Below are 22847 nucleotides of genomic sequence, written 5' to 3' on the forward strand. Positions count from 1 at the left end.
CTGGGTGCTGAGAGAAGATGTATAGCAGAGCATGGGAAAGCTGGGTGCTGAGAGAAGATGTATAGCAGAGCATGGGAAAGCTGGGTGCTGAGAGAAGATGTACAGCAGAGCATGGGAAAGCTGGGTGCTGAGAGAAGATGTATAGCAGAGCATGGGAAAGCTGGGTGCTGAGAGATGTATAGCAGAGCATGGGAAAGCTGGGTGCTGAGAGATGTATAGCAGAGCATGGGAAAGCTGGCTGCTGAGGGAAAGGGCCTTTTCCCCTTCACCACAAAACATTACCATCCCATGCTTGTATCTTTGTCCCCTTTGTATATAGTTCTCCAAATACTATAATGGCCCCCACATAGCCTTCCATATAGTATAAAGGGTCCCACATAACCCGTCATATATTAGAATGCACCCCCATAGTCCCCCATGTATTACAATGCATTTCCCATAGTTCTCGATGTATTATAATTCACCCCATAGTTCTCCATATTTTATACTACACCACATAGTCCTCCATGTTTTATAACCCCCATAGTCCATGTATAAGGTAGGCTCCATAGTCCTCCATGTATTATAATGCAGCCCCATAAATCATCATATTGTATTATGCAGCCCCATACTCCTCCATGTATAATGCTCCCCTATATTCCATGTATAAGGTGTCCTTCATTTTGTATAATGCAGCTCCATAGACCTCCATGTATAATGCACCCCTAGTCCATGTATAAGGTGTCCTTCATGTTTATTATGCAGTCCCATAGACCTCCATGTATCATGCAGCCAGCCCCCCCCCCCCCCCAGGGCCTCAATGTGTCATGCAGCCAGCCCCCCCAGGTGTCATGCAGCCAGCCCCCCCAGGGCCTCCATGTATCATGCAGCCAGCCCCCCCAGGCATCATGCAGCCAGCCCCCCCCAGGTGTCATGCAGCCAGCCCCCCCAGGGCCTCCATGTGTCATGCAGCCAGCCCCCCCAGGGGCTCAATGTGTCATGCAGCCAGACCCCCCTTGGGCCTCAATGTGTCATGCAGCCAGCACCCCCAGGGCCTCTGTGTCATGCAGCCAGCCCCCCCAGGTGTCATGCAGCCAGCCCCCCCAGGGCCTCCATGTATCATGCAGCCAGCCCCCCCAGGCATCATGCAGCCAGCTCCCCCAGGTGTCATGCAGGCAGCCCCCCCAGGGCCTCCATGTGTCATGCAGCCAGCCCCCCCAGGGGCTCAATGTGTCATGCAGCCAGACCCCCCCTGGGCCTCAATGTGTCATGCAGCCAGACCCCCCTGGGCCTCAATGTGTCATGCAGCCAGCACCCCCAGGGCCTCTGTGTCATGCAGCCAGCCCCCCCAGGTGTCATGCAGCCAGCCCCCCCAGGGCCTCCATGTATCATGCAGCCAGCCCCCCCAGGCATCATGCAGCCAGCTCCCCCAGGTGTCATGCAGCCAGCCCCCCCAGGGCCTCCATGTGTCATGCAGCCAGCCCCCCCAGGGGCTCAATGTGTCATGCAGCCAGACCCCCCCTGGGCCTCAATGTGTCATGCAGCCAGACCCCCCTGGGCCTCAATGTGTCATGCAGCCAGCACCCCCAGGGCCTCTGTGTCATGCAGCCAGCCCCCCCAGGGCCTCTATGTGTCATGCAGCCATGTGTCATGCAGCCAGCCTCCCCCCCCTGGGCCTCCATGTGTCCTGCAGCCAGTACCCCCAGGTGTCATGCAGCCAGCCCCCCCAGGGCCTCTGTGTCATGCAGCCAGCCCCCCCAGGGCCTCTGTGTCATGCAGCCAGCCCCACCAGTGCTGCTGCCTGTACCTCAACTTACCCCTCTCAAACACTCTGCACCCTTCACAACCTTCTGTCAAAGTCTGCAGCCCTCATCTGCCACTCACCCTGCAGCTGCCCCCTCATGTCCTCTCTTTTTTCATTACGAGTCATATGTCCAAAATCGTTCAGGAATCAGTATCTTCTGCTTTCTCCCCGGCATCCTGTGTCTCCTCCCACACAGTCACATGGGCGTGACGTCATCACAGGTCCTGGAAGGATGGATTCCGTGTGCTGTGCAGGAGCACTTCTGCTCTGCCGTAGGTCAGAGAGCCCCTCTCACAGGCCGGCCACTACACAGCGGCACTACACATAGGGGCCCGGCAGCCGGCTCTGCAGAGCGGCTGCTGGGCCCCTATAACCCTGCAGGCCCGGTCGCAGTGGCGACCTCTGCGACCGCGGTCGTTACGCCCCTGGTAGCAACATACTCAAGAGAAATTGCACAACAAGTTGCATGGTCCTTTTTCTCCTTTTACCCTTGTTAAAATGTAACATTTGTGGCAAAAAGTAAAATTTTCATTTTTTTTCCTTCCTCATTGCTTTAGTTCTTTTACAGCACCTGAAGTGTTAATAAACTTGAGTGTGGTTTTGAGCAGTGTGAGGTGTGCAGTTTTTAGAATGGTGTAACTTTTGAGTATTTTCTGTCACATATACCCCTCCAAATCACTTCAAATGTGATGTGGTCACTAAAATAAAAGGTTTTATAAATATTGTTATAAAAATGAGAAATTGCTGATAAAATTTTAACCCTTCTATCTTCCTTCCAAAAACATAATGCATCAAAAATAGTGCTGATTTAAAGCAGACATGTGAAAAATGTAGTTTATTAACTATTTTGGGAAACCTAACTCCCTGGCTTAAGGGCATAAAAATTTGAAAAGGTTTCAAAATTGCAAAATTTTAACATTTTCCACCAAATTGCTGATATGTTTACATAAAAATTCAAAAAATGTAGTCCTAAATTTACCATTTCCATGAAGTACAATATGCAACAAAAAAACCTTCTCAAAATCATCGGGATCCGTTAAAGCATTCCAGAGTTATTACCTTATAAAACGACACTGGTCAGAATATTAAAATGTTGTCTGGTCAGGAAGGTGAAAGCAGGCATGAGGGTGAAGGGGTTAATGCTTATTTTCCTCTTCCCTTTCTAGAAGACATTTGTAGGGAAATTGGGAGAAATTTATTTTGGAAGTTTTATTCTCAAGGTCATCAGGGCACGCACTTCGTTCACTAGCTCTGCTGTATATGAGCTGCCCGCTGCCGGCCTCTAGTTCCTAATTGACATGTCCTCTGTGCACGTGCCACGATTGACCGTTGCCATTCATTAGTGCAGTGTATACGCAGTGAGCACCTGGTCACTTTGCAAGATCAATATAACAGCTCCCACAAGGTCAAAAGGGCTCACTGCACAGGAGCCAACGAGCCTGGACATCATATCCATATATTAGGAGGGTGTTATTCCCACATTTTGTCCGATTGTGTTTTCTGTGAAAAAATGTTTTTATAGTAGCAGCAAAGTGATTGAGATTTCTGAAATCTCATGCACACACTACTTATTTTTTGCTTACAGATTTGAAAGAGTTTCAAGTTTGCATCACGTCAATTTTTTCAACATTTTTGCGGCTTTTTCAAGCATTCAATGTAATGGAAAAATCATGCATAAACATCACACATCAAAAACACATGGAAAACTCTTCAAAAACACAAATTTTGTGTAGTTTTTCTTGCCTACAGTCAAATATTTGCAGCAGAAAAATCTGCGCAAATATTGATCATACACATATAATATACATATACACAGTATATATATATATATATATATATATATATAAAATTATAACAGTACAGACCAAAAGTTTGGACACACCTTATCATTCAAAGAGTTTTCTTTATTTTCATGACTCTGAAAATTGTACATTCACATTGAAGGCATCAAAACTATGAATTAACACATGTGGAATGAAATACTTAAAAAATTGTGAAACAACTGAAAATATGTCTTATATTCTAGGTTCTTCAAAGTAGCCGCCTTTTGCTTTGATTACTGCTTTGCACACTCTTGGCATTCTCTTCATGAGCTTCAAGAGGTAGTCACCGGAAATGTTTTTCACTTCATAGGTGTGCCCTGTCAGGTTTAATAAGTGGGATTTCTTGCCTTATAAATGGGGTTGGGACCATCAGTTATGTTGTGCAGAAGTCTGGTGGATACACAGCTGATAGTCCTACTGAATAAACTGTTAGAATTTGTATCATGGCAAGAAAAAAGCAGCTAAGTAAAGAAAAACGAGTGGCCTTCATTACTTTAAGAAATGAAGGTCACTCAGTCAAAAATTGGGAAAACTTTGAAAGTGTCCTCAAGTGCAGTGGCAAAAACCATCACACGCTACAAAGAAACTGGCTCACATGAGGACCGCCCCAGGAAAGGAAGATCAACAGTCACCTCTGCTGCGGAGGATAAGTTTATCCAAGTCACCAGCCTCAGAAATCGCAGGTTAACAGCAATTCAGATTAGAGACCAGGTCAATGCCAAACAGAGTTCTAGCAGCAGATACATCTCTAGAACAACTGTTAAGAGGAGACTTTGTGCAGCAGGCCTTCATGGTAAAATATCTACTAGGAAACCACTGCTAAGGACAGGAAACAAGCAAAAGAGACTTGTTTGGGCTAAATAACACAAGGAATGGACATTAGACCAGTGGAAATCTGTGCTTTGGTCTGATGAGTCCAAATTTGAGATCTTTGCATCCAACCACCATGTCTTTGTGCGACACAGAAAAGGTGAACGGATGGACACTACATGCCTGGTTCCCACTGTGAAGCATGGAGGAGGTGTAAAGGTGTGGGGGTGCTTTGCTGGTGACACTGTTGGGGATTTATTCAAAATTGAAGACATACTGAACCAGCATGGCTACCACAGCATCTTGCAGTGGCATGCTATTCCATCCGGTTTGCGTTTATTTGGACCATCATTTTTTTTTTTTCTCAGGACAATGACCCCAAACACACCTCCAGGCTGCAAAAGGGCTATTTGACTAAGAAGGAGAGTGATGGGGTGCTACGCCAGATGACCTGGCCTCCACAGTCACCAGACCTGAACTTAATCGAGATGGTTTGGGGTGAGCTGGACCGCAGACTGAAGGCAAAAGGGCCAGCTAAGCATCTGTGGGAACTCCTTCAAGACTGTTGGAAGACCATTTCCGGTGACTACCTCTTGAAACATTATGGGAAGGACACCTGAAACATTGTTTCAATGGGATATTCAAGACTTTAGGCTATATGCGCACAGTGCATTTTTCCCAGCAGTTTTACGCATTTTTCGGGTGCGTTTTTGTGCATTTTTGAGCTCCAAACTGCATGACTTTGCTTCCCCAGCAAAGTCTATGAGTTTTAATTTTTGCTGTCCGCACACCATTTTTTTTCAGCTCAAAAACGCAGCTAAAAAAAAAAGCTGTCATGTCAATTCTTTTCTGCGTTTTACTGCATTTTCCACCCATGCAATTCAATATAAAAATGCAGCAAAACGCAGCCAAAAACGCACCGAAACGCGTTTTTACCGCTGCGTTTATGCTGCGGGTGTGTTTTTGTGCGTTTTTAGAGGCAAAAAAGCACAAAAATGCAGCGTCTAAGGAAAGCAATGTGTGCACATAGCCTAAGAGTTGTCCTGTACTGCTTATAAAGTAGCAAAATAGTATAATTACAGCATAGCACATAGCACTTACGTATAATACTGTTTTGATTAACATATTATAGAAATGATATTGTGGAGATAGGGCAGCTTCCTAGAAGCACATGAAATGGTTTAGGTGTCTTACAGTAATCTGTACTGAGTGATCTGACATTTATGTGCACTGATACATTTGTTCCAGTGTGAAGGTGGAAGGGTTTCCTCTAGTGTTTCCCCATGTAGATGAACACGCTTTGTTTATAGAGAACATGAGGGAATCCTTCATACAGACATCTAAAGTTACTTTTTATTTAATGGTGGAAAATGTGTGGGCGCGTGCTCGAGAGATCACTATACTGATAGCTGCACTCATTTCGTTAGATTGTCCATTTTTATGGGTGTTCCTCAGATCAATGCAGGGGAGGATTTTCATTTTCATACATATATATCTACACAATATCTTTAATTGACACTCATATTTGAGACTTTTGTAGTTAGCTGAAACTTGTGTTGAGATTTAAAGTGCTGAAGATCTAAATGGAAGACAAAAATGTAAGTTTTCACTTTTCAAAGCTTGCATAATATAAAAAATAATCTAATATAAAGTTACTGTTTTATATTTTAAAAGACTATCCTTTTACAATTGTAACACTGCTATATGTGTTGGATAATATATATTATACAATACATACGATATTTTATATATATATATATATATATATATATATATTATACATACTGTATATGCAGTATACATACACATGGAATTAATGGTGCTCTATAAATAAATAATAATAATAATATTAATGTATCTCTCTCTCTCTATATATATATATATATATATATATATATATATATTCACATATAGTACATCTTATATTTTAAAAACAACCTGTGTCTATCTATCCTTGAGACTCGTTCGCATGTGTAAATACTGTATAATCCTATGCATACAGAATTCTATACTGCACAGATAGGATTATTTTACTAAATAACATGCAGAAATTGTACAAATAACTGCATAATATATAACATTTTACACTTTCGCTGCTATTTTCAAAGGCATTTTCAAATGCCTGATTTCTTGCAGTACTGTCTGCTACCGAAAATCTGATTAATATCTGAATGGTGTGTTACTTGTAGTATATGCTATGATTTTACATTTTCAGCAAACTGTGCAGCTTGCCAAATCCTAACGGTGTGTAACATACACACAGTTAAGAGTATGGTCCGCTTGCAGGTTCCAGCAGTCGTCAAATGACCACAGGGATGCGATTTGCATATTTGCAGTCTTGTGCTGTCTCTAGTCCCAGCTGCTTTAGTCAATAGAATAGTCAGCATTTCTAGTTGGCAAGTGACCACAAGTATGCTAGTCCCATACTTGCAGTCACATGAAGATCACTGAAAATGGAGGCAAATTGTAACAGTGAGTACAATATACACTGTTAGCATTTGAAAAGCTGTAATACTTGCCCAAAATATACTCAAGGGTGAGCAAGACATTTAGCATATCTCATTCAGATGAAAAAAGTTGGAAAATTTTAAGCAAATATCAGCCACATGTAAAAGTACCCAAATAGAGAGAACTAGTGATGAGCGAGCACTGCCATGCTGAAGTGCTTGGTACTCATAATGAACAGATTGACGCTCGAATGGGCTTTGACTCATGTACCAAGTATGATGGAAGTTAAGGTGGAATTCAACCGTTTTTCTGAATAATCTGCTGGAAAATGAATGAGTTTCCATTTGACGTCCATTATAATTGGTATGTGAGTCGAGCCTGTCCGAGTTTCAAATTGCGCATTACAAATACTGAGCACCCTAGCATCTTAGAGCCCGCTCATCACTAGAGAGAACATACATTTCTCAGAACCAGTTACAGTATTTTATATTTACTAGTTTATTTATTTTTATTTACTTTAATATCTATTATTGTTTATATGTCTTCTACCACGCAAAGGCAGGCAGTCAGTAAATGGATAGATAGATGGATAGATAATAAATAGAAAGATAGACACATACATAGATAGATGGATAGATAAAATGTAAATGGTTTGTTTAGTTGTTTAGTTTCCAATGATTCCCCTCTTGAAAAAGGCATTGCAGCAAATTCTCTAGGCCGACATGATCCTCTGTTATCACCAGGGGGAACAGCTGTACAAATGCTTATCTTCCCTGCGGCAATATGCTGTAACTTAATGTACATTGCAATGTTTGCCTAGCAGTCAATTCTAGAATATTTTACTGTGAATATAAAATCATTGGTCATGTACACAACTATCTGCATCATTTTTGCTTCTCTTGTTTTTTTTCTTATTAATTGCATGTATATCTGATCAAATTGTTAGACATTTAGAGTAAATCATATCTCCCCTTAAACACATATTTAACTGATTGAATAAGATATTGGGGTATATTTATGAAAAATTTGCACTGTGGTAAACTCTTGGTTCTGCACACATGTTCATAACGTTTGTTTATAAGTTAGAAGTCATGTACTTTGGACAATTGTTTGGTTAAGGTTTGCAACAAAATGTATAACATGTGCCAAAATTAAGAGTAGAAAAGCTCCAAAAACATGGTAAAAAATGAAAACAAAAAAGCAAACCATAACATCACAACAGATCAGATTAATAATAATGCAGAAACCAATAGGGCACATAAAAAAATGTATGATAACTAATGATAACATTTTTCTACTCTGAATAGCTTAGTGCTTTAGTGTATATATATATATATATATATATATCTACATTAAGCAGTGGACCAGCTGACCTCAGAGCTCCGGTTTAGTAATACCTGGTTTTGCTTGGTTGCACGGAACAGGACTGGGAACAAGTCCAGCAATAGAGGTAATCTTGTGGGTAGTTCAGGCAGGTAAGAAGACTTCAGGTGATAGTGCTAAAATCCAATTTTATTGAGCAAGTTTAAAAAATTTCAGAACTCAATTGGTAAAGTGCAGGATACAAGCTAATCAGACTACGCGTTTCGGCGGTGTAAGGAAGCCACCTTCTTCACGGTCTCAAGCTGGAGTTGAAGTGTGTGAATGCTCTTAAATAAGAAAATCCACCCCTGAGCCAAGGGTTGTGGGTAATAACAGGTGAAATTAATGACCAGAGCATTTAACGCCATGTCTTCCAAGACCAGCTCGTTACTTTTGTGTGACAACTTTTACTTGGATGCTTATGTAGTGTAATTGGGATATTTTGCTAATTATGTCAACCTTCTCCAGTTTGGAAGTGGTTTCATTTTCGCCATTTTCTTTGCTACATATTCTGTCAAAATCTATTTATAAATATGTCTAAAACTTTTACACTCCTAAGTCTCGCACTCTTTTGTAAGCAAAATGTTGAACATATAGAAAAATACTTTTCTTTCTAGTGCAAAAAGTTTAGAAATATGCCAAATCTAAATAAGTATGTGTGTGTTAATGCATTTTGCTCCAAAAATTGGGGGCACTTTCATTCATAAATATTCCCTATTATGAATATTCAAAAGCTGAATATGCATTTTATATTTTAAAATGTGCCTAATTAATGTTCTTAATATAATTGCATTATTACCAGAAACTATAAATCATTATTTTTGGTGAAAGCTAAATAGTTATACTATTGTATAAATAATTAAATTATATTCTTCAGCTTTTTTAACTTCCAAACAATAAAAATATAGTTTAAAAATTCATAACTTTGTTTTATACCTATTCAACATATTGTATCTCACATAGAAAATGATGCCCCCATTGTGTGAGTCTTCACCTGTTGTGTCATTATTTTTTTATAGGATTGATCATAATCAGCATTTTTTAATCATTTACGTCAAAAAGTAATAGATTTAAAAATCTGATGCAATCGAATGTAAACCTACGTTTTATAATCATTATCTAAACTAATCTCAATTGTGCAAATAAAAAACAACAATGAACCTAAGCTTATATTTCTTTTGATTTTCACTCTAGACCCCACATGGACAAGTAGATGAATGGGAAATTACAAAATGTAATCCGTACTGGAATACATGCCTGGAATTAGAGAGGTAAAGAAAGATCACATCGTGTTCACATCATTTCCAATGGGCTATAGTCTTATTGTTTGTGTTTCCCCCTTTTTTGATGATTATTAAAAAGTTATTTAAGTCTTTGTAGATAAAAACTTAATTGCGATAAAAAAGCCACTGATTAGAAAAATACTATTTGTTACAATATTCCTGTTACTTTTGTCTAACAGTAAAAATATTTGAAAATGCATAAAAAAAATCAACCTAAATGTTGTGTGTGAATCCAGATTGTGGCCTGCGACACACATCCGTGCCGCCGGGACATGTTTGCCATTTTTTACACGTACCGGCGGCACGAAGACACGTACAGCAATGCTACCCTATTGTAGCAGGCACACACACGTAAAACCACACGGAACGCGTGTCCGTGTGCGTTTGTACGTGTGTGCGTTTTTCTACACGCTGACATGTCAGTGTTTTCTCCGGCAGCATGGGTGTCACACGGCCCGCACCCATACCACATGGGTGTAGTGTGGATGCGGTCCCGTGTGACATGCGCCGGAGAAAACACGTGTCAGAGAAAAAAAAAAACCCTTAACTCACCTTCTCCAGCCCTCCTGTCTCTGCTGCTGCTGCCACTTGCTGCCAAACGCCGCTCATTATTCTCATTTAATATTCACTTCACTGCCTGGCAGCAGCAGCAGCGGGGAGACGGCAGGGCTGGAGACCGAAGATCAGCACCACGGACAGCAGGAAGGACCACGTGAGTATGTAAATAACCGGTTCTCCGTGTGTTATCATGGATAGCATGCAGAGAACACACGTGGCCCGCACGTACCAGAGACACGTACTTACCTGCACGCAACACGCAGGGGAAATACGTGTCTCTCGGCACGTGCGTGATTTTCACGTGAGTGTGTCAGAGGCCTAAGGCTGTGTGCCCACAATGAGTTTTGTGACGCTGTGTATTTTCAATGACTCAAAAACGCAGAATTTTACATTTGCAGCAAAGTGGATACTCTTGCAGGTATGCTGAGTTTTATATGCAGATTTTTCTCATAGACTTGCATTAGATTCCTAAAAAATGTGATAATGTATGTAAAAACTTGCACACAAAAACGCATGTAAACAATGCTAGTAACTAATTTACATAATAGGTGCAGAAATGCTGAAGAACATCAAAAACTCACCAAAAGATCATCGTGGAAACATAACCTAAAGGAAGTCTTGATGTTTTCTGAACTTCATTAAAAATAAGTCTTCAGAGCTAGACTAGTAAATACATTTGAAAATTATGCTATAAGCAATTCTCTAATGTACATTCTACACTCAAAAGAAACACAAAAACAGAAGATTTACTTGATGTCTCCCTGTGAGGTGTAACAATATCCATATTATGAAGAAAAACAAAAAGCCAGCACTAAATGTGCACTTCAGCACTAAAAATTCCAAACTGTACTTATTATAAAAAATTTTGAGATTTTTTGCAAAAAATTGCAATTTCTTGAGCTGCCTCGCCACGTCACGGCAAATCTCATTTGAGGCAGTCCTACACTAAAATATTTTTATAAAATGTGCCATACGGCCTCACATATGAATAGTAGAACTGCTCCCAGCAGCACTCACCTGGTATATTTCAATCCTGTACCCATGTCATGGCTGTGGGCGGGACAGGTCCAAGCAAATGCTGCATGAAGTAAATAGCCTGTGGACAAGGCCTGATGACAATGTGAACAGTCACCAACCGCCAAAATCTAGACAGATGGAATATATCCCAAATTGGGGTGCATAGCAAGGTGGGGTCAGCCATATTATGTCTGGTTGATGATACAGGCAGACAGTGTAAGGAAATCAGTCCCATTCAAAAAAATACAAACGTGTTATGGTTTTAAAACACATGATTAGGAACCCAGTAGTTATGATTCAAAACCCTTAACACTCCACCAGAAAGCATGTTTTTCCATCCTAATTGGTTGGATATGCACTGATGGATTACATTTAACTTTTTAGAATAAAGAAATGTTTTTATGTGGATCATGTGATGAGTGCTGGATCAGCCTTTCTATATTACTCTACAGTCAAAAGTTTATAGACACAGGCACACTTAAAAGTTTGTAGACACTAGGGATGTCAGGTGTCTGGGGCTCAAACTCAAAAAGGGATTTTTACAAAAGTCCATATCAGAGTTTGGGTGCTGTTTGATTTGTTGAAAGGCTGCTGCGAAGCCAATCCACAAGCTTTATTGCATGAGGAAAATGCCTGCATACTGCTGTAAACAATAAATAATTAAGAAAATGACTTTGGCTCCCTCCTGTCTTTGATAACCAATGCAGGTAAAGCTGGGGCTGATATTTTTAGCCTGGGAAGGCTAATCGTTATATGGCTTTTCACAGTTTAAAAATACCAACCTGCAGACATTCCAGAAGTGGCATATCACCTAGATGTAGTAATTCTAGTGCTTTGCCTGACTCTTCCCGATTGCCCTGGTGTGGTGGCAATTGTGGTAATACTTTTGGGGTTGATATCAGCAGTGAATTGACAGCTGGCATCAAACTCAGGGGTTAGTAATAGAGAGGCGTCTATGAGACACCCCCATTACTAACTCAGGAAGTGTAGAGTAAACAATAAAATAAAAATCAACATACTCGTACACAGGAAAAAAAATTGTTTATTTGAATTAAGACTCTCCCACATTCCTACATTCACCATATTATTAATTTAAACAAATCCTAGAAGTTGCAATATAATCTAACAGTGTAATGTCCCACAATGCCCATCGATTCCTATGGAGGTTCGTTCTGAGAACTTTCTAAGAACGATGCTATATGGGTCACTGTCGGTTAGCATCAGGCATGAAATTTTTCACAAGCGTCAAGTTGTCAGAATATTCTCAGAACAAAACTCCATAGAAATTGATGGATTTCGTGGGACATTACACCATTGGATTACATCAGAACTTTAAGAATTTTTTTTAATTAATACATTGGTGAATGAGGGAGTGTAGGGAAGACTTGATTCCCGAATTGAATTACGTTGGAAATTGAGGATTATTTTGAATTAATAAATTGGTGAATGAGGAAGTGTAGAGGGATCTGTTTTCAAAAAACTATTTTTTCCTGAATGTGTTTTTTTAACTCTACACTGGCTGGGTAAGTAATGAGGGTGTATAATATACACCTATTTATTACTTTCCCCTAGGCTTTATGCGATCTGCCAACTCACATCTGTCAACAACCTGAAAATTATTAGCCTGATTACCACCGCACCTGGTAAATCAGACGGGCAAATCACCCGAATTGGCGCATCTAGTGGATGTGCCATTTCTGAGATGGTTGCTGGCTGCAATTTCTATGCTGTGAAAGGCCAAATAACCATGGTTCTTCCCAGCCTGATAATACCAGCTGCAAGCTCTCTGCTTTACTTTGGCTGATTATAAAAAATAGGTGGGACCTCAAGACATTTTTTTAAAGTTGTTTAAATAGTTTAAAAAATGGCATAGATCCCCTTTATTTTTGATAACCAGTTTACCTTCACTGGTTATCAAACATAGAGGCGATCCCATGCCATTTTTTTTATTTATTCCCAATCTACATTTGTTTGCAGGGCAACTGCTTCCTTTTGCAGCCCCCTAGTCGATATTATGACTATTTTACAGCCATTTTACAACACTAAAGTTTTGGTCCCCATTGACTTATATAGGGTATGGTTAAGTCTGGCCGAACCCAGCGAACCTTAACTTCCATGGGTACAGCTGACTGTATTTTCTTCTGTCCTTACTGGAAGCTTTGTATTAATGTTCAGAAAAGGTTTCTACCTACTTACAGAATAAATAAGAAAAAAAGGGGATGCAGCTGCTGATTTTTTTTTTTTTTCTGATAGTGTGAAATGGCATGTTATGAGTGAGGTGAAGGGTTAAGAAGTGGAATGATATCTAATAGACCCACAGTACAATATGCGATATTTAGGTTTGAATTCCATCTCGGTATATAATTGTGATCTGTGTTTGTAAACAGGTGCGACAGCATCGAACTCAACCCTTTAATCAAATGGCAGATTCAACAGAGTGTTTCTTCTCGGAAAGCAGAGGAATCTTTACCTGGTCTTAGACAGAAACTATCCAAGCAAAGCACATTAAGCCATCATAAGGTGAGCACATAGAACAGGGATGAAAAGACATAAAGGGAATCATCCCTCCTAAGCCGTCTATATGGGGCACATAGGTCATAGGAAGCAGAACAAAAGATATCTTGATTCATACAATTCGATGTCTTATTCTAGAGAAATCTTTATTTTTCTTATATGTAAATGAGCTGTTCCAGGCTATGGGCCCGACATAGATCTGCATAAGAATCTGCCAAGGGGGCATTACCAGTGTGATGTGTGATGGCCACTCTCTGCTCTCCTGATCCTCCTATAGGGCTGTGTGTGAAAATAACTGACACATTTGCAGGCTCCTCTCAGGTTCAGCATTCATCTCACAGACAGGGTTGCAATATTGTTGTAAGACAGCAGAGCTGTGAGAGCTGCAGCTGCTAATGGGTTTGTAAGAAAACAAAGTTCCACTGTACTGGGTTAGTTACATGTCTCACACTGGTAACTTTCCCTTTTATTTATATTATTCTTATGCAGATCTTTGCTCGGCCTATAGCTTGAAACAACTCATTTACATATAAGAAAAACATAGATTTATCAGGAATAAGACATCAGATCACAGATATCAAGTTATCTTTTTATTCAGCTTCCTATGACCTACAGGACCATAAATACAGCTAAGAAGGGTTGATCTCAATGACAGTTGGCTTTAAACCTTAATCCAAGATACTGAAATAAATAAAAATACAACTTATTGGGGGCAATAATGCAGTCAAAACACCACCAAAGATATACTTGCTGGGTCCATCCTATGTGATTTAATTTCTGGAACTGTAAGGACTAAGTACCATCCTAGTTTCACATGTTTGATTTTCACGGTCCGAGCATAGACTACAATGTCTAGACCATCTGCAGGTCTCATGACTTTTTGGCAATATATAAGGCTATTGAGTTTGACTCAGGACTCAGGAGATCAATGGCTGATCTGGACATCAAAGTTCATACTAAGGATATAGATCGCAAACGTGATAACCAGTGGCAAACACAGAAAAGGACCCCTGTGCAACAACATGGTCCCTTTGCAGAGCAATAGTTCTGTCTCTGAGAGAAACCACTTGCTGCATTGAAGATAGTAGTTGCACCCTTACTTCGACTGCACAGGCTGCACCAGTGATATGTCCTCCTTTGGAGCTAACCCTTTGCATGATACAGTACATCATCTTTATGTTACTCGTAAAGCTTTTTGGGGTATTGATGGCAATGAAAAATTCTGTGTTGCTCTCAGAAGTAATTTTTACTTTTTAACTATTCACTTCACTTCACTTCGAGTCATTGGGGCAGTCCAGACAGATAATACAGTGTCCATTCACTATAGAGTGACTGCGCTTGTAATCTCTCCTGCGCATTCCCTGACATACTGCTCTGCAGTGGGTATGGGTGTCTGTGCAGAGTGGCACAAGGGCATTAGTCGTACGCTAGGTGTTTCTTCCTGGCACCCTGACACGCTACTTCAAAAACATGGTCCTGACTGAGTGTGTGGACTTGTGTAGTGGTGGCCGTAGGTCGTGCAGGCTAAATGTTGCCATTGGCTTAAGCTGTGCAAAACCAAATGATGACCCATTCCACCATGGAGACCACCAGTCCAGTTTAAATGATAAAACTTTACTTAATAGTTCTTCCTTATCAACTTTATACACAAGATGACAGGCACATAACTTCCAGCACACTTCAGAGTAAATTCAGACACACTTTCAGTTCCATCTAGGTTATTCCTGTGGGTCCTGTTTGTTCCAACACAACCCAGTCTAGCAACACAGTCCAATCCATGACAATCACTTTCCCCTTCGGCGGCTCCACGTCTATTCTCCTCAGTCAGGGTGTTTGCCAGTAGGGCCAGAGTAGAGTATTAAGTTCTCAGATGCTTTGGGAGATTCTGCCCAGGAAATTTCAACTCAGTTCACACTCTAATCTGTCTCAACCGCTACCTTTGAGCTGTAAGCTACCTGGGGTCTTACTGCTAGTGTTCTGTCTTCAAACCCTTCTGTCTGGGGGCCACTCTATTGGGATGTAATTCTCTAGATGTAACATAGACCTGAGCTCTGTGTCTCAGTCAACACTTCAGGATTATGCTATCTCGGCTCCGGTCTCCTTTTAACTTCTCTTGCCAAAGGTCACCCAATGCAGGTGACTTTGATGACCTTCAGACTATTCATCTGTTCCTATTAAACACTGTTTCAACCCACATTCTAGAAGGAAACCATCTCTTTCCCTATCAGCTAACCCCTCTCATTGTGGGCTAGTCCTAACACATAACTGTTTCTTACCCTACAGTCTGGTAGCCACCTATAGAGTTTTGCTATACATTACAGGCAAGATATATTTCAAATGACATCAAATAATGCAATTGGTATCTTCAGAGAAAGGAACACGACACCAGCCATTCCACCTCGTTATAATTGTATTTGTGTGGTATTTGCAGAGCTATTTTCCTCTCCTTATTAAAAAGAGAATAGTGTCACAAGGAAAATTGGAGACTTTAGAGTACCTTGCCGCAAATCTAATTTCCTGGGAAAAATTGGTGAATTTGGTGAATTTTTAATATAAAAATATTCTAATGCTAATGTGTTCATATCAGTATTTTGGGCTGTAGACTTGACACGCCCGCACCGGGGCCTGGGGGTTACTCATTACCGGGCCGCAATTCCGTTTCTGTGATGCTGCAGTGGCAAGGCCTGGCTCCGTGACCCTGGTGGTGTCAGTACAAGTAGGGATGATGATGGGGATGGTAGTTCGTGATGCCACCTGTGGTATGTGGCAAGTTAGGCGCCGCTGCTGCTTGATCTCTGGGGCAGATGGTGACACAGCTTGGTTGGTATAGCTCTCCATAGGCAGAGCTGGGCCCAGGGCGGATGGGGGTAGTAGTAGGTGATTGATGGAGGGACTTAATGTTGGGGTGCAGAACTGAGGATGCCAGTAATAACTGGACAACACAAGGGCTGTAGTTTCCTTTACCTTTTACTTGGTAGTTGATGGTACAGGCCCTGGAGACTGATCCAGCAGGTAAGGGAAGTCCAGTCAGCCTGGAAGCAATTAAGGGGTTCCACCTAGCCAGGTGGGTTGTAGGCCTTCCTGCTTACACTGTAATGTGTGGGTCCCTGTGGCTTGAGGCTACACTGAGACCCTCTTCCTTATGTTGATTCTGGTTCCTGTCCATATGGCAGGCCAGTCCTTTACTGGTGCCGCTTCTTCTATCACGGCTCTTGGCTCTAGTATGCTGCTGTGCTCCAGGCACTCTGTGGGCTAGAAGACCTGAAGTCTCCTGCCCTTTGGATTCTGCTGGTGGCAAGTTAGCACCCACGTGGCCTAGGGCTCCATTGCCCTGTTTTCTGTGCTCGGTATTGAGGGAGGTATGGCTCAGTTCTCTTCTCAGTGACCATATTCTCTCCACTCCTGACTTGTTCTGATCTATAAGTTTCACTTTTGTGTCTGTGTGTGTTCCTAGCTCCTCCTCCAAGCCAGAATGCATAGGAAAGCTCCCCTCAAACCGGGTTCTCGGGCTCCCCCTTCTGGTCTAGAGTAGGAAGTGTTGAGTGCTAGTATACGTAGCATGGGAGACCCCCCCTCCTGCTTCCAGGCATAGCATCACCTCCTGTGAGGAGGACAATGTTACTGTGGCAACCAGACCACTGGGGTGCCACAGACTTATATACTGTAATGTTAAATCCTAATTGCATTATAATTTATTCAATGTGTTGATAAAAATGTTGGCTGGGATTTTTGAAAGTTATCCAGAAAGAAATATAACATAAAGTTGGCCACCCTGTTGCAGACACGTAGCTTTCGATCTATACTAAAGAGGGAAGCACTTCTCTTGACATCTTCTTGTCCCTCTTTACCTACTCAGTCAGTAGCGAATGGTAACTTGCTGCCCTTAACAATGGCAAACTCATTATACTCTGTACTTCGATAGCTACTATTTGCCAAAACTATATTTGTGATGTCTACACTAAAAAAAAATCTAAAATACTATCTAAGATCTGATAGCAATAAGATAACAAAGATCAGATACTAACTATCATATTAAAGGCTGTGAATTAAAATTTTAAAAAGTTAAAAATTAAAACTTATTTACTGAGATCTGTGTGTAATTATGTGATAAAATGGTGAATACTTCTGAATTCTAACTTTATTCAATAGAACCTATAAACATATGAGAGTCAGTAATATTGTGAAACCAGATGTTACTCAGCAGGGGTCATCATACAATAATAATGTGCCTGTACACACAATTGTAGACTTATAGTATATCCACTCTGCTTCATTTATTTCAGTTATGTGGTGAGTGACCTTAAATGAAGCATATAGTACTAGAACATAAAAACTGTGGACGAAGGTTAACGATGAACCAGTAAGTTATGGTAGTGAGGTTTCTCCACCCCCAATTTTCACTGTAGCCTTGATACAAAAGTTCATTCATTACAAAAAAAAAACAAAAAGAAAAACTATACAGGTGCAGGATCTATGCAAGGAATGAGAATAATAAAGGCCACAAAAGGCTCTTAAAGTATCTATCTAATGTAGAGTTTTTGGTGAATTGTTGATGCTGTGTATTTTTGTTGCATCTAAAACATAGTGTCATAAAGTTCCAGCAAAGATAATCTAATTTAAAGAAATCTCATGTTCATTGTACTTCTTTTTTCAGCAGTGTAACCTGACCTACGGTGCGTTTTTCAAATCTGTCCATTTCTCTTGATGGTACACTGAGTTTTCGGCTGGAGTCACACTTGCGTATGACTCGTGCGAGTCTCGCATTACATCACCCGGCACGACCACACACTCTGCTGAGAGGAGCGGGTAGGCTGCATGTATTTCGATGCAGCTGATCCGCTCCTGTTAGGAGAGCATCAGGCCGTACCGGCTGATGCGATGCAAGACTTGTGCGAGTTACGCATAAGTGTGACTCCGGCCTTTTGTGCACGCTATCACCATAGAATTGCATTAGATGTGGCAAATCTGCAGGTAAAAAACACTAGTAATCCTCACATAACTTTATGACTAAAGTTTTATCCAATCCAAATACCAGGAAGTGTCAAAAACAAAGTTTCTTTATTTCAAGAATGACATAAAACAAATATTGTGGGGAAAAAAACAAACATTAAAACCGTGAGTTAAAAAAATGCATTTAAAAATGCAATGAAAAAAGTGCAAATAATTAACCTAATTTACCTAAAAGGTGATGAAATGCTGCAGAAATTTTGAAACGTCAAAAACTCACCAAATACTCATCGTGGGAACATAGACTGTGTGCCCACAGTGCGGTTTTATTGAGTATTTAATGCTGTGTATTTTTGCTGCATCAAAAATTCAGCATCATAGTCCATGAACACATGTTGAGTATTTGGGAATGGTTTTTTTACCTCAGTATATGTAAGGCCACGTGCACATATTGAATATTTGGTGAGGTTTTTACATCGGTATTTGTAAGGCCACGTGCACACACTGAGTATTTGGTGAGCTTTTTACCTCAGTATTTGTAGCCAAAAGCCGAAGTAAAACAATCAGAGGAAAAGTATAATAGAAACACGGGCACCACTTCTGTTTTTTACCCACCCCAGGATTTGACTTTAAATACTGAGCTAAAAAACTCACCAAACACTCAACGTGTGCATGTGGCCTTAGGCTCTGTGCGTACTTTGAGTTCAATTCTGCAGCATGTAAGTCACTGCCTGTGCGTCTCAGAAAGCAGCCGAAAAAGCTGCGTTCTGAGACGAATTCGGCAGAACGCAACGTGCGCACATTCCTGGAGAATTCATGCATTCTGGATGCTTTCTCTGCCATAGACAGAGTGGGAAAAGCATCCCCATAGACTTGCAGCAGAGCCGAGTGGGACCGCACTGTCAAAAAGAGCATGGCTGGCTGCAACTTCATTGTGATTGCGTGGCTACTTCAGAAGCTGACAGGAGTGGCAGTAGAACACCGCCGCTCCTGTCAGCTCCATGCAGCAACTGAAGTGAGTAGCGCGATCAGCTGTGCTGTCACTGTGGTTACTCGCGGCCACCGCTCTCAGGTGGAGGACTGCAGCTGTGGCCGCGAGTAACCTGAGTGAAAGCACAGCTGATCGCCCGGCTCACTGCAGTCACTCAGGGTATTTGGATCACAGGTGAGTCCTTCACGTGTTACCGCAAATAAAGCCACGGCACACGCACCAGGGCAATCTGGGATGAGCTGGGTAAAGTCCTGGGACTGTCGCATCTAATGGATGCGGCAATTCCAGGCGGCTGCTGGCTGATATTGTTAGGCTGCGGGGGCTCCCCATAACATGGAACTCCCCATTCTGAGAATACCAGCCTTCAGCCGTGTGGCTATACCATGGCTGGTATCCAAATTGGGGGGACTGCACGTCGTTTTTTTTTCAATTATTTAATTATTTTTTTTACTGCTCGATATAGACACGCCCACCGGCGGCTGTGATTGGTTGCAGTGAGACAGCTGTCACTCAGCGTGGGGGCGTGTTTGACTGCAACCAATCATAGGCGCCGGAGGGCAGGGGAAACAGGGAATACGTGATGGATTAATGAGCGGACGGCATTTTCAAAAGAGAAGCTGCCACAGTGTGAACGCCATGCAGCGAAGCGCCGGTGATCGTGGATCGGTGAGTATGAGAGAGGGGGTGGGAGGGAGAGACCGACATAGACAGAGAGAGAGATAGAGACATAGAGAGAGAGAGGGACCGACTGACAGACCGACCGACAGAGAGAGAAAGACGAAAGTCCTGCCTTTGTTATGTTAAAAAAAACATGTGGATCACAACAATAATGCAGTGCAAACGCACTGCTTCACATTTTGGCAGCGATTTTCTACAACTCATTGATTTCAATAGGTGTAGAATGCTGCCAAAATGGCAAAAACAATAGTCATGTTGCTTCTTCAAACGCATGGGTTTTTGACAAATTTTTGACTATCAAAATGCTGCGTTTCAAAAAGCATAGTGCGCACAGATTTTGCATGATTCTCATAGACTTTGCTGGGGAATCAGAACGCATGCATTTTGTCAATGACACAGTGCAGTTGTAAACGCAGCAAAACCGCAGAAAAAAATGCAAAGTGCGCATATAACCTTATGGTTCTAGCAAAGTGGATGGGATTTATAGAAATCTGCAGCTCAGTGCTTTTATGCTCAGTGTAACCTGACCTGGGGTTTTATGTGCAGATTTTTCCATAGTCTTGTATTAGATGCTATAAAATCGCAGATAAAACTCACATTTGTTTTTTTGTCCTTTTCTGCTGCAGAAATGCATCAAAAACACATGCAGTTCACACTTACGTATATCAATAAAGATTTTTCAAAGCCAAAAACTAGGAGATATATAAAAAAAAGTAGCTTTATTTAAAACAGGACATACTAACAAAAGACAAACATGCAGCTTCAAAAACAAAATAAAATTGCATGTAATAAAAGCACAAAAACAAATATAAAAAAATGCAAGTAACCTAATTTACATAATAGCTGCAGAAATGGGGAAGAAACTTGGCAATATCAAAAACTCACCAAACGTTCATCATGGGAACATAGTTAAGGCATTTTCGCTGCACTTTTTCTACAGCAAAACCTACTCGCTTGGCAGTAAAAAAGCTGCATTTTTTTACTGTTTTTTTGCTGTTTTTTTCAATACACATTTTAGTGGAAGATACATTAAACATCAAACATAAGCAAAATTTCTAAGAAATGCTTAAACCATAACATAATGAACAGTAAAATAAAAACTGGTATGTTTATTTTGATTCCAGGGAAAAAGCAAAAATGAGAGCCCAAAATGATGACCTTTGACACATTCAGAGCAGGAATGAATGTGTCACATGGATGTATGTGTTTTATATCAATAAAGAAATGTGCTCTTCAGACCACCTGAGGACATCACAAAATTTGGACCAGATCTCAATCAGAAATCAATACAACTTTCCCACTCTTTATCTATGAACTGCTACAATATTTACTGCCACAACTGTTTGTCCCCTTCTCATACTGATCATTCTGCTTCACATAACTTGTCTTATTTACTGCTCCATTCTATATATTCTTGTGTATAAACATGTGACTCTTCAAATTTTGTATTATGCTGAGCCTGATGAAGAGACCTGCATAGTTTCGAAAGCTTGCTATTATTACCATCTTTTCAGTTAGCCATTAGGCTATGTGCGCTCGTTGACGATTTTCATGCATTTACGCTGCGTATTGCACCGCAGCATAAATGCATGCGACCCGCGTCCCCAGCACAATCTATGAAGATTGTGCATAATCCATGCGCACGTTGCGTTTGAGAGAGCAGCGATTTGAATGCCAAAATTTTGTTCCAAATCGCTGCGTTCTAAAAAACAACATGGCAATTATTCTGTGCACTTTGGATGCAGCTCCTGCTCTGTCTATGGGAGAGGCTGCATCCAAAGCGCATGAAATCGGCTTTTTCTGCAGACACACTGCATCCATTATGCAGTGTTTCTGCAGCGATTTGAAGCGCACATGAGCTGTCAAATCCCTGCAGAGATTTTTGCAGGGACACGACGCAACGTGCGCACATAGCCTTAAAAGGTATCAACCTCTGAGGACACTCAGTTCTTTTAAACATTTTTTTTTAACCCACAATGTTTAGCTTTTCCACTATAGCTTTATCCATGCTGCCTAGGACCCCCTTCACACATGCATATAAAACACGCACATGAAAAAATAGTACCTGTGTCATCGGTGTTTTCCATCAGTGTGCCATCAGCTTGTCAGCCAGGCTTTTCCAATATAAATAAATAAAAAATTAAAGTACAAATTTTCTCTTATACTTTTGTATACTTTTATGTGTCAGTGTTAAACACGTAGAGCACACAAACAACACAAGGACATGTTTTTCACAGACCATAAACTTGTATTGGCATTTCTTATGCTTACTGCTGGGAAAAAAAATAGACATATCACCATGAAGATCACAACATGTGAAAATCCCAACAGGTTTTAATGGGTGTGAGTGGTATTCATGAAAAAAAACGTATGCCACATGTGTAAGAGTGGTGGAGTGTTGCTGTCACGTTTCTGCCCCATGAAGACACCAATTGAATGTGTAGTGTAAACTGAATAGTCTCCTGCGTCTTTTGGATATAATGTGTTATGTTAACTATGATGATAATGTGTGCATTGTAATGTCTTGATGTATTGTAATGTATTCCTGTGTAATGTATAGTTTAACCTATGATATGTAGAGTTGATAGTTATGTAAAGTATAATGTGTAGCAGCATTAATGTATAATGATGTG

At 41.0% G+C, this 22847-nt stretch overlaps 1 protein-coding gene across 1 annotated transcript in view; it reads left to right on the forward strand.

The window, feature by feature from the left end:
- The first annotated feature begins 5934 nt into the window (after positions 1–5934).
- Positions 5935–22847, forward strand: part of TNIP3 (TNFAIP3 interacting protein 3) — a 31114-nt gene continuing 14201 nt past the window's right edge. Inside the window, exons 1-3 of the mRNA XM_075336336.1 lie at positions 5935–6014; positions 9421–9497; positions 13472–13604. Of these exons, the coding sequence (XP_075192451.1) occupies positions 6000–6014; positions 9421–9497; positions 13472–13604 (225 nt within the window). The 5' untranslated portion in view covers positions 5935–5999. The remainder of the gene's footprint in view (positions 6015–9420; positions 9498–13471; positions 13605–22847) is intronic.

Source organism: Anomaloglossus baeobatrachus, chromosome 1 (assembly GCF_048569485.1).
Source record: "Anomaloglossus baeobatrachus isolate aAnoBae1 chromosome 1, aAnoBae1.hap1, whole genome shotgun sequence".
NCBI classification, from domain to species: domain Eukaryota; kingdom Metazoa; phylum Chordata; class Amphibia; order Anura; family Aromobatidae; genus Anomaloglossus; species Anomaloglossus baeobatrachus.